The 12,683-nt window shown below is 39.5% G+C and overlaps 1 protein-coding gene across 6 annotated transcripts in view; it reads right to left on the bottom strand.

Moving 5' to 3' along the window:
* Positions 1-12,683, bottom strand: part of THADA (THADA armadillo repeat containing) — a 165,065-nt gene that overhangs the window by 85,402 nt on the left and 66,980 nt on the right. For all 6 annotated transcript variants that reach the window (XM_068676704.1, XM_068676706.1, XM_068676707.1 and 3 more), the window contains one exon: positions 5,149-5,317. In XM_068676704.1, coding sequence (XP_068532805.1) covers positions 5,149-5,317 — 169 coding nt within the window. The remainder of the gene's footprint in view (positions 1-5,148; positions 5,318-12,683) is intronic.

Raw genomic sequence — 12,683 nt, 5'->3', positions numbered from 1 at the left:
TTAATATATATTTTTTAAGAGCAGGTCATGAGCACCCCCCAAATAGGAGGGGAGACTGCTCTTCTTTAGTGATGTAAACAATGGCATATGCTCAGAGAACAAATTTCAGGATAAATCAGTAGAAGTGATAACAGCAAGTGGGAAGACTGCAAAGACCAGAAAGAATAGAAGCTACCAGCTAGACCTCAGATGAGAAGATAGGGGAACTGGAGAGAAACCTTCCCAGGGACCAGGCAGAATTTCTGTAACTAAGCTGCAGTCACAACAAGAAGGATCCATCTGCAAAGACAAGATAGGCCAGAGAATTTTTATTATATGCAGTTGTTTGATTGTGCCTGTAAGGTACCAACAAAAAACTAAATAATCTTCAAAACCAAAGAAGCTTCCAGACAGAAATTGTTCCTCATGTGTCCAACTGCATAACCCACAGTCAACTTCTATGAGAAACTGTATCTTGGACAGTTCAATCCATCTCCTGATGGAGACAGCAAATAGAGGCAGCATGCACATTTATACAAACTCATGTAGTTCTCTCTCTTCCTATACAAGCATCAAATGATGAGGGAGAAGTCACTGAATCCACCTTTCTCCTAATCTGTGCCCAGCGATGCCAAAGGGAATGCAAAATGCACTCCAAAAGGCAGGGACTGCATAGTGAATTGGACAGTGATGGAGGAAGCAAAAATTGTGGTACCATTCTGGAGAGCAGCCTGAAGCCAGGAACTGCCAATGTTTAGGTATAAATCAACACAAGACCGCTAGGAAGAGGATTAGCACGTTTCAGAAATGGGCAAAACAATGCACAGGGAACTTAAAAGAAGAGGCGCTGGCTCTTTTAATAACCTTCATTTATCTGATCTGTGTTCAAAAAATGCATCACTGTAGGCTTGCCAAAGTGAATGCGAGGAAGATCAAACTGCCAACACACAAGATGATGACCCAGCTGATGTGCAGATTCTTTCATGTGAGAAAGACAGAAACCTTAACAGTAATTACATCTGCTCCGTGATTAATTGCAGCAGACCAGTGAATTATTTTCAATATAAAGATAGTGTAAGGGTAGGTACAGATTTTTGAACACATAAATGTGAGCAGATTTCTGAAAACTAGTGAGTGCAGAACTGTGACCGAAAGCCTCAGTCTCCCTGCTGCTTTCTCCTGTACTTGTAACAATTAGATGCTAGGTCTACATACATAGCAGAGCCTTTGAAACCCAGCATCAATCATGTTACCTGATTCTTACAAGATAAAAACAAAAGCAAAAGTCTAGCATCTGCTTTCTTTGGCAAACCAATCTGACAGCTCATGCACTTGGGAGTTTTTTAATCATTATAAATAAACTACAATTGGATGAATTAAAGGTGCTGCATTGTTTTCCAGACAAACCATGCTCAGGCATCCTGTAACTTTTTTCTGCTTTAAAGCACCAAAGGGGTAGGTTAACGAATCCCAGGCATTAAGATGTCTGTGTGCAATTTGCAGGGCTGTGGTCTTGCTGGAATCACAGAGACGTGGTGGGATAGCTTAAGGGTAAGGGCTCAAGAACAGATGGCAGCACAGGTGACACTGCAATGTGTGCCTGCTCTAGGCCACCTGAGCAGGACCAAACACAGGGATGAGGCCTTCTACAGACAGCTACAAGTAGCCTCAAGTTTGCAAGCCCCACTCCTCACAGGGGAGACTTCACCAAACTTGGTATCTTCTGGATGACCAACACAGCACAGCATAAGCAACCCAGAAGATTCCTGGAGAGCACCGATGACAACTTTCTGACAAAAAAAAAAAAAAAAAAAAAAGACAAGGAGCTGGACTTCCTGCTCACAAACAAGGCATAGCTCATTGGGGATGTGAAGGTTGAAAGCAGCTTGGCTGCAGTGAGGAGATGATAGAGTTCAGGATCCTGAGAGAAGGCAGCAAGGCAAAAAACAAGATCGCAACCCTGGATTTCAGGAGAGCAGATTTTGGCTACTTCATGGATCCGTTGATAAGGATACCTCACAATCTTCCCAACTATTCTAAGATCCTTGGCAACTGTCAAAAGTCAAAAAAAATTTGCAAACAAGAAGTCTCTAGACAAAGCCCTGGACAAGCTCCTCCCTTCAGCTAATCAGGTTAAAAAAAAAATAAAAATAAAATAAACACACAACAAACTAGATCTTGAAACAACAGAAGCCAGAAATTTCATCATTTAATAAGGCCAACAGAAGATTTCCACATTTTCTAGTGAACTACAAGCTTAAGTCCCTCCCCAGCCCCCATATCAGTTTGGATAACAGAGAATTAGAAACTGCATTCATAGAGGAAGCACTAAGCATTGAGTGGACTTTTGTCTTTTTTAAGCCAACACATTTACTTCTGGTGCAAACCTACTCCCTGAAGGTTACCATCAGCTCTGTAAGAGTTGCAGAACGACAACATTCCTCCTTTCTTGAAAATAATTCTTATGTAAAACAAGTAAGCCTTAAAATTATTTTATCCTCATGCACATTTATATTCATACATAAATTGAGTCAAGATTATCACACTGGGGGCCAAAAGCCATGTTTTCACTTGATGCAGCAGGCTGAAGTGAAACACAGCACATTTGTATTTACTGTCCCAAATAGTCCCTGTCAATCTCAGCGTTTTGAAAACCAGCCCGTGTTTGGACAAGCACTGCAGTCTGAACTTTTTTTGAATGATCTGTCTATAAATGAACATTTGGCTTGCAACAGATGAAGCAATTACATTACCCTGAAACATAACTGTAATTTACCTTCAAAATTTATTACATTTGGCACTGCCATCTAAGTTTTAAGTCTGAACAATTCCAATTTTCCTGCTCAAGACTTGACAGCATATAACCACTGAAATAAAAATCAGGCAGTGAAAACAGTCAGCTTCTGACTAATGTGACCGAAGAAATGAAATTAAATTAACTGAATTCTATTTTCATAAGACATTGGCCTTGTATTGCTGGAAAGAAATATCTAAATTTTATCGAGCATTGTACAGGCTCACTCTTTTTCGTAAGGATTTTCATATCGAAGAGGAAGATAAATTCTCTACTGTGCCTTGGAAATGCAGTGCAGTCTTGAACACTGTCAGATCCCTGTCTTAAAGCTTTAATAAATAGTCTGGTAACACCCTTCCATTCAATAAGCCTTGTGAGTCCCTTCTTACAATGATAAAAAGGAAACTGAAACCACCCATCCAAAACCCCTGGAAGTCACAGCACTTTGCTCTTTGCCCTCCTATTTACAGTAGGTGTGCACTATGTGGGGAACTACGTGGCACTAGTGTTTTACAGGTACAACATCAAAGAACGGTGCCTCCCTTTTTGTAAATCCATCACCCTTCAGTATTTCTTCTGAATATTTGTTATTTTTAACTATCAACAGTTATTTTAGCATTTCAGTCATACACTACATCTGATTAAGTATTAAACGAACACTTTGCACAACCTTGATAACATGAATCATAAAACAAAGCCCAAGACACACAAGAGACCAAACATCGCTGGATTTCTATGGCACCACTGACATTTTTTTGAAGAATGTGGTACTCTGACAGCACCAGTCTTCCCCCAGCGCAGTAGCAATTCAGTACTAGATCCTAGTGACTTCCCAAACTGACCCAGAGACCACAGTAAAAGACCTGAGAATAAAAACACCTCCTGGTTCACACAGATGGAAGTGAAAACCTCCTAGACCTATGCATAACATCTTGTCAGCAACACCGGCTTAAAAAACAGATCATCCTTCGGGCAGTTTCAGAACAAACCCTCTACTATTACTTTTCTACAAGGTCACTAAAAAGGCAACAGTGGCTTTATATGTTACAGCCAGTCCATACTCTTGTTATGAGGATTATAAACCTTTTGAAGATTAACAAAATGTTTCCACCTCTTAACACTTCCAGAAGGACTCCAGTTTTGTGGCACACTGGTAGAGATACAGGTAGTTTGATGATGGTAATCCCCTCAGTCCTACACAGCTGCTGGACTGACATCTGCAGCAGGGCAGACTCAACCACAAACTGGGACGACCTTCTCTCTTACCCGTCATCTGCCAAATCCCAATTAAACTGGATGAACTCCTCTGATCCCAATCCAGCTAGTTGGCATCTTTCACAAGATGCCAATTTTCCAAAATTATCAACATTCCTTTTTGGACAAGCAAAGTGACACCAACTTCTAAAAACACTGAAGGAATTATCAGATTTCCAATTATTTCTTGTCAGTTAATATATATTAGAAACAAGCTGATAATCAGTGTGGAGAGGTACAGGTAAAGTTGGCAATAACAGCTCTAGAGAGACTTTACTCATTTCCTTATCGTGGGTTTCCCGTAAGGTCATGATTTGAAAGGGAAATAATAAGCTGGAAGAGATACATAAAAATAATATCCCGCAAACACATACACAGACACACAACACCACACACTTTACAATGGGAATGTGTTCCAAGACAGATTGCCAGCTAACAGAGGCAGACTAACAGAGCCGAACATATACAATATGCCTTTGTTGGAGGGTTGCTTGTGAAAAACAGGCAATAAAAATGGGTAACTTATTACCATGATAGCTTAAAAATCAAACACACTGAACCGACTGCCATAAACCAAAGGAATGATGTATGAGGAATGAAGAAATTTCTGATTCCCAACTGATAGCGAGCTGTTCTCCAGAATGTTTTCTGAAGAATACAGTATAAAACTTATCACATCGTGCACAGCAAACTGACGTGAAGCCCATGATGTAGCAGGAATGGCAAATCAAGTTGTACATAAATATGTAGGTAAGCAGCAAGTCTCAACATCTATGATATTTCTGGTGCTCGGAGTTCAGCTCTGCCGCAGATTTGCTCTGTGATTCTGGGTGAGTCACACGGATCTCTCTAGATATGTTTAGATAAAGATATTTGCTCTCAAAGCACTTTAATCTCCGGAGATGAAACATTATACGAAATGTAAATGTTGATATTTACAACTTGCAGTCTTCTAATGACTGTTGAAATTTGCATCCCATATTTATCATCTGAGAGAATCGACTCAAAAGCAGTCTTTATACATAGTTTAACAACGTGTCAACACTCAGCACAGCTCACTGCATTTTATCTGACCATAAAGTACAACCAAAAAAACAACAAAAGACACCATAAAAACATACTTGCAAAAGCGTTCCGTGAATATTATTCTGTCGTATGCAAGGACTGGTACAGTCTGGAAGCTCCCTCAGCAGTGATGTTACTGTGTGCGGCACTTCACTGACCATAACAAATGGAACAAGGGCCCGACCTGACATCTCACGGGAACGGTACACAGGAGAATGCCCACACCTAGAAAAAGAAATACGTAGTTTTGGTCATCCAGATGCAATCCACTTCTGTGGCTAAAAACTTAAATGTTTGGATTAGGTGCGATTTTTTACAGGATAAAACAAAGGACAACCTAATGACACACTCATCACAAATCAAATGCAGTCCTTCTTTTCAGGAGTGAAAGACTATTTGCCCAGAAACAGAAGCCACACTACAGCCGTGTTGAAGGCTTTTTGCCTTCATAAGTTTCTGTGTTTAGATAAATTCATAAATAAATAGACAGATAGATACAATTATGCCACGAAACAGGTACAAGCATTGTGCCATTCCATTTTCTTTGTTTACTTTACTTACTAAACACCAATTCTAACATATCCTGAGTTTGATTTCAATGAAGTACACTCCATGTTCTTAATCAGATGTTCACCTCAGAACAACACAGTGTCTACAGGAATTTTAGGTCTTATCTCCCGCTGACTCTTAAAATACATTTAAAGACAGAAAACAGGTTTACAAGTAACAGACACATAAAAAAAACTTTTTTATTACGTGTAATGACTATCTCAAAAATAAATAGTTTTTATTTTTTCAGAATGAACTGATAAGACTCAAAACTGCACATAAGACACAGGCCGAAAAGGACTTTTTATCTTACGCTATTAATTTTTTTACTAGCTGTAGAGGTAGGAATATATATATAATTAACTATTCAGCTACGCAGTTACAGTAATATTTTATCAGCTGTACACTACTTCAGTAGCATGTACACTGAGTTGAAGTGAAATCTTTTACAAACTGGAAGTCGGTTAGGGTTAGGCTTTCAAAGCTGGTAATTGGTGCACGTGTCAGCTTTTGTAACACAGCTACAGCTCAGCACAGCTCAGCCACTCACTCCCAGACAACCAAGGAAGTTATCACAGGGTTTGAAATCAATGTCCAAATAGCTTATATGATGTACAATGCACTGTGGCAGAAGTTGTGTTTTGATACTGCGTAGGATGAGCCAGAGAGACGTCCTTCCTTCCTCCGACCCTCCCCATTTTTTCCTGAATTGCTTCTTACGTATTTTCAGCTGACAAAATCATGTCCTCTGCCAGGATAGGAAAACCACTTTTTAGGGCTCTCAAACAATGCCTGCAGGGTCACGCTTACTTATTTAAAAGTATTTACTTATTTAAAAAATTAAATTAGATTAAAAGACATTCTAAAGTTTCAAATACCTCTAGCAAATTTAAAGTCAATACCCCAAGTAGCTGCTTGCTTTAGCTCACTTCAAAGAAATACAGAAAACAGTTTCCATCTTGAGCCAGCAACTGAATTAATAAGGGTTTTGAACAGAAGACACTAAATAGACCTAGTGAAATAGCCTAACAGTTCTGACAATTTAGTTCTGGTAGGCCACAATGTGCCTGAAACACACAAATATTGCGGTAAGGAAGTATGGAGCTATATGCTACCCTAAACTACATTGTGTTGGAAATTTCACCCTCATGGTATGGCAGCGTATTCTATCCTCTACCTTCCCATCTTTTCCCTTAGGGAATGATTTTTAGGAAGATCATCTTTGAAAAGGAAAAGCAAAGAGTAGGCTCTTCACAACAGGATGCGGAAGCGGAGCAGTCACAACCGGAGGCTCTTCCATATGGAAAAGCTTTAATCCTGTATTGACATGATGCAAGAAGCCAGCTTAGCCCTCAGCAAAAACAAGTTCAGTCTTTTTAAACAAAAACATTTTAATTCTACTGTATGTTGAAAGTAAACCTGAAAAGTGATTTGTCCCCAACCATTCCTTTATTTGTGCCACACCACGGTTCCTCAACCCAGCCCTCCCTGCATACAGATGCTCTTTCCAAACACGAGCGACGTTGTTGTTGCACTGTGTGTCCAGCTCTCAATTAGCTGTAACTGTATACTCAAGAATGTTCTTTATTTTGTTTGTGACCTTTCACAAATTATTTTTTCCCAAGGAATCTGACATCCCTTCAGAATGAACAGTGGAAAATGGGGAAAATGCCAGGCTTTCCTCTAACTTGTGCAAGGGTGCTTTCCAAAACTGCGTGATTCAGAGGGAGGTTTGTCCTTGAACACAATGCAACAAATTAGAATGGAGCTGTGTGGTGTTTTTTTCTTACTGGTTAAAAATGAGAGTTGAGAACAACTTCTAAATAACCTGATTTAAACTTGGCTTTCTTGAAAAAAAAAAAAAAAAAATATTTACCACAGACATTATACATGTATGGACATACACTATTTTACATATTACATTTTACTCCAGATTGTTATTTTATCAAACTTAGTACAGACATAGAAGTGACTGCTATATATATAATAATTTCACATTAAGGGTAAAACTGAAGGTTAAAATCAAGAGTAAAGCTCCCCGAATTCCAGCTTCACAAGAGGGAATGGTTGGAGACTGCTACCTCAGCATTCATACTGAATGTATGTCAGGCAAAAGCTTAAGGCAAAACTACAGACAAGTCTAATATTCACTTCTCTTCATGCCCCAAACTGCTGTTCTCTAAAAAATAACTTCAGCAGGTGAGTGTTCCCCCACCTCGACCCCACAAAGAAGCCAAACTGGGGCCCTCAGGTCAGGTTCTGCTTTGCACTTTGAGGATCCTCAGTCAGGAGGCAGTGACCTCCTCTTCTTCCTCCTCCTCCCTCCCCTGGGCAAACACCCCGGTGCCCAGCAGGTGGAGAGCTGGCCCAGGACGCAGCAGTCCCAGTTCTGCAACTTTCTGAGCCTGAGGAAAATGCAAACCCACAGCTTCTGCTCGCCTGAAGGGCTGCCCAACCACCAGCCTGCCATCGTGCTGTGCACCTGCTGCACCCCAACACAAACCCCAACTTCTCACGCTGTTCCTGGCTACGTAGCTTGCAGTACAGCCACTTAACTTAAAAAATTCATGGAAAGCCTCCAAGAGCACTCCTAGGAAGAAACAAGAGCATCACAAAGCTTAAGAACAACAAAGCATATGCTTCACATGAACACCTATGGGCACACAAGGAAGACATTTCATACTTACAAACAGCTTCTCAAATCTGAGCAAGGTTCCCACTTCTGCTGTTTCTTTTCCCATTTCCCTTCTAATACTCAAAGGAAGCTGTTTTGTTTCATACCCCAACAAACACCACAGATAACATGTAAGAACACTCCTTTTCACATGCACATGCCAGGTATCATGGCAGGCCACCATTAGTCACCTATCCCTGAACTTCTGGATACCCTGAAGGCACTCAATGTGTGTGTGCTTCTCGCTTGTTCTGGAGGCACTTGGCTTCATTCCTCAATCATGTAACAAGTTTGACAGAAGAATGTCAAAATAAACACTGTTTTTTCCACATAGCCTGTAAAGGCACCCTAAGTTAAGAGTAGGCAGGTCTGCTGTTTGCCAGATGCCATGTGGATATCATCTCTTACCTGTAATTACAACTAATCTGGACCGATTCTGAAAAAGTGAGAGGAAGAATGAGTAAATAAAACAGCTGGATAACACAAGACAAATCCAGCCCAACGCAGCCACTTTTTGCTGCTGGCTACAGCAGCCTGCAAGGAGCCGCACAACGTAACACAGAGCGGTGTCACCACTGTGGCAGCTGCCCAGCCCGGTGCTGGCAGAGGGGAACAGCAGCCCCAGCCCAGGCTACAACCCCACAACCAAACCTGTGCCTGGACACCTGCTCTTAGCGTCCCTGCAGGCCAAGCAGCAGCAGCAGAGCCTTGCACCCCTCTGGGCAACATGTGTGTGCATGCGTACCTCTATTTGAATCTTACTTGCTTTGATTTGAAGAACAAGTGGGGAAAACGAGAAGTGTTTTCTGTAGGCGACCTTCTTTACATGCAGCTCATGTGTAAGTAAACTCTCAAATCTAAGTAATGCCTAAAACGTTGTCTTTGTTAGAACACACAACACATCAGCACAACACATTTTATTATATCTCAAGGTAGCAAGAAGCAAAGAAAACTTGAAAAATCCTTATGGGATACACTTGTATTGAATGCTCAGGGCTATTAACCACCACTGAAGTAGCAGGCCATGTTAAATTCGGCACTGTTTATCTAGGTGCACGAGGTTTTGGATGTAAACATGTTTACTTCAAACAGTTCATGATCAAGAACAAAAAGTCAATAAATCTGAACAGCTTTCACTTTGTGTAACTGTAGATTCAGTGTATTTCCACTGCTCCGCTCCAGCGTTAACACTTAGATCTTGAACAAAGCTGCTGACTGACATAATTTATATGAGCAATTCTCATAAGGCACACAAGGATTCCGCACTCCTCTGCACACATCAAAAGTATCTAATTTATTACTCCAGCTATGAACAACAGAACACTAGTGGTAAATAAAAATATCTTCACGTTGCTTTTTTAAAAAAGAACTGCAGGTGTTTCCTATGTGATTCTTTTTCTCCCTTCCTTATTACTCCCTCTCAACAGACCTTGTGTTACCCAAACCAACACACTAAGGATTACCTTTTATATGAATGTCACAGAAACAAATGAATTGAAGTCATTTTAAGAATTGTAACTGTAGCTGTAAGCGATACATTCATTAAAGTAAGTAATACCTACAGTTGTTAGAACAAGGCTTAGCCAGGAGAAAAACAATTATTGACAGGTTTACTGGGTAACACCATACAGTGATCTATGTATCACTCATTACTTCACAGCTTATTAGTACTATAGATAATTGTTCCTACATTCAGTATTACAGCATTGTAAGCTCATTCTCAATTGAAATACATTCACATACACCGCCTTCACTGTATGTTGGACGAGGCAATCAGGAACAGCAGCCATGAGAACAGGATGGGAACAAAAGGAGACCAAACTGGACACATTCCAGTGGAAGGGAACATTCTGCAGAAGGGGTCTGCGACCTTGCCAATCAAACCAGGTACACTACCAGTTTCACTGAAAGGGTCCCGAAATATTACATTTAGCAACTTCTAAATGCAGTATAAGAAGTCCCCAAGCAAAGACAGGTGCAAAGATAGCATTAAAAAAAAAAAAAAAAAAAGACAACACCATGCTTCCATGCAATTAATGTATCTTGGACTTCTGTTTTCAGGACAAATTGGTATGACTGTCCCCATTCATTAATGGGAGAGCAATCTTTCCTGGAATATAAACAGTAACCTGCTATACACGTACCTGAAGCTTCTTTTTATTTATGGATTTGCTTGGTTTGTGATTCTCTTTTAAGGAAACACACTTATTTTCCATTTTGTCACACTTCTGTTGTTCCCTTGCAATTAAAATATGCAAAGCACTTTATTTTTAAAGCTTATTTCCCTGTGGAAACCTGTATTTTAATTGGCCTAAAGACAAATTTTTGTTCTTTATTCTGAAATTAAGAAAAACACAACAAAACAAAACATACAAAAAACCCCATCTCAATAGAGTAACTGGAATTTTGACACAGCATCTCAATATATACCTGACAAGCAGAAAAACATAATAAAAAGTATTAAGAGTTTGTTGTAGATTATAGATCTACAATCAACACATGCATGTAGTCCAGAAAATGTTTGAACCCAACCATAGACAGACACAGATCAAGTTTAATTTTAGGTTATTTATATAGTACTAAACCTCTACACTCTTATCAATTTCCTTTAAAGTGAAGTTAATGGTTGCCCAAATTTCTGTTCTCCTTATACACTGTGTTAAGTATTTTATTCTTCCAACTCGGGCAATCAAGATAACACCTTATAGTTTTGTACAGGCAATGCTTCCCAGCAAGTACTTAATGAATCAGAGTAGCTGTAGATACTGCAGAAACTATGTAGGCAAAGCACACAGACTTATTTGTGAAGGCTCCCCACAAGTCATGCCAGGAGTTGTTTTTCCACATGCTTCCAAAAGCCTTCTGGGAAGAAACTGTGCACATTTCTCTCCTTGTCACCAAGACCTAGGTTATTGTAAAAAATGGCCAACTGATAACAAGCTGGATCAACAACAGAAACCTAAATTGCTGTCATTCAGCCAGCCAATAAACTGGGATCTCTAACATGGATGGGTAGGAACCCTGTTACTTATACTGCATGCAAACTTTGGAGCAACAGAAATATGCTCACTTCAAATTGAGATTTGCTATAAAACATGCTGAAACAATTCAAATGGCACTTCTTTCTTGCATTCCCATCGAGGAATCTCAAATAATATCATCAGGTAGCTAACTTCAGTCTAGGTTTGTTTAACTATTTGTTGAAATGAAATCACATGAGGTTACAGCCTCCTTCATTCAAAATTCTATTCTAAATTTGTTAATTTGAGAAAAGCTACTGTGATGTTTAAGAAAAGCAGATTAATGGAAAGAAACACAAAACACTTAATACCAAAATAGCTGGGGGTAGTGGGGAAAAAAACAACGACAAAAAAATATGACTGTATCATTATTTAAACTATGAAAGGCAAGTTGAATGCATAAAGCAAATTTCAGCACCTTGTGATTATTTTTAAAGTTTCAACTGATTGCAAACAAGAATTTAACAAGCAATTTTGAAAACTTTTTTTATCAGACCTATGGAAGTAACAAAAGGATCTGGGTTCTAAAAGACTTTTTCCTTCCAGCCGTACCACCAAAAGTCGCCAGCCCACTTCCATAAGGCTTTCCCGATATTGAACTCAAACTTCTCAAACTCAGGACTGGTCTTTTTAAATAATACTGACTTTTTCCCCCTTATTCCCATTACATTGTTTTCCTTCCATGACATACCTACTTTCCTCTGCATAGGTGCATAGTGTGCATTACTTCTCTCCATTTACTGTTCCTTCCTGCAAATACTTTTGCAAATCAGGCTAAATGTTACTATTTGGCTACATATCTTGACCATATAGTTTTGACCATATAATTTTTTGGCCTAATTTTCACCAGCAAAGTACTTAATCACTGACTGTTTTTAACTATATATAATATATAATACAATTACTTAACCTGACCTATTTTGTTTTGACAGCTGAGCACCCCATTGTATTTTTCACTGGCTCATGTTTTAAGTAGCACATATGAAGTTTTAACCCTTGCTCACTGACATTGGACCTTTTCAGGAGTCTGCAATAGTGGAGAAAGATATTTTCACTACCAGTGCTCACGACCACACATCACCACTTATTTCCCCCCCCCAAATGACAGATTCCTACATTTTGTGAATACTTCTTAAATTGCTTCAGATGATAATCTGCCAATGAGCAACAGACGGATGAAAACTAAAAACTGGAATAAGGAATCAGCAATGAATACCTAGAAGCAGCAACATTTCCTGTTGGCATCATTTGAATGGGAAGAGAACATCTGCCCACAATTTAAAAGAAAAGGCTGCAAATTACAGCAAAAAACATGCAAGTTGTACATTGACTTTTGGTTGATGAGAAG

The sequence above is a fragment of the Anas acuta genome, chromosome 3 (assembly GCF_963932015.1).
Source record: "Anas acuta chromosome 3, bAnaAcu1.1, whole genome shotgun sequence".
In the NCBI taxonomy this organism is placed as follows: Eukaryota; Metazoa; Chordata; class Aves; order Anseriformes; family Anatidae; genus Anas; species Anas acuta.
This window is presented reverse-complemented; position numbering and strand designations above follow the sequence as displayed.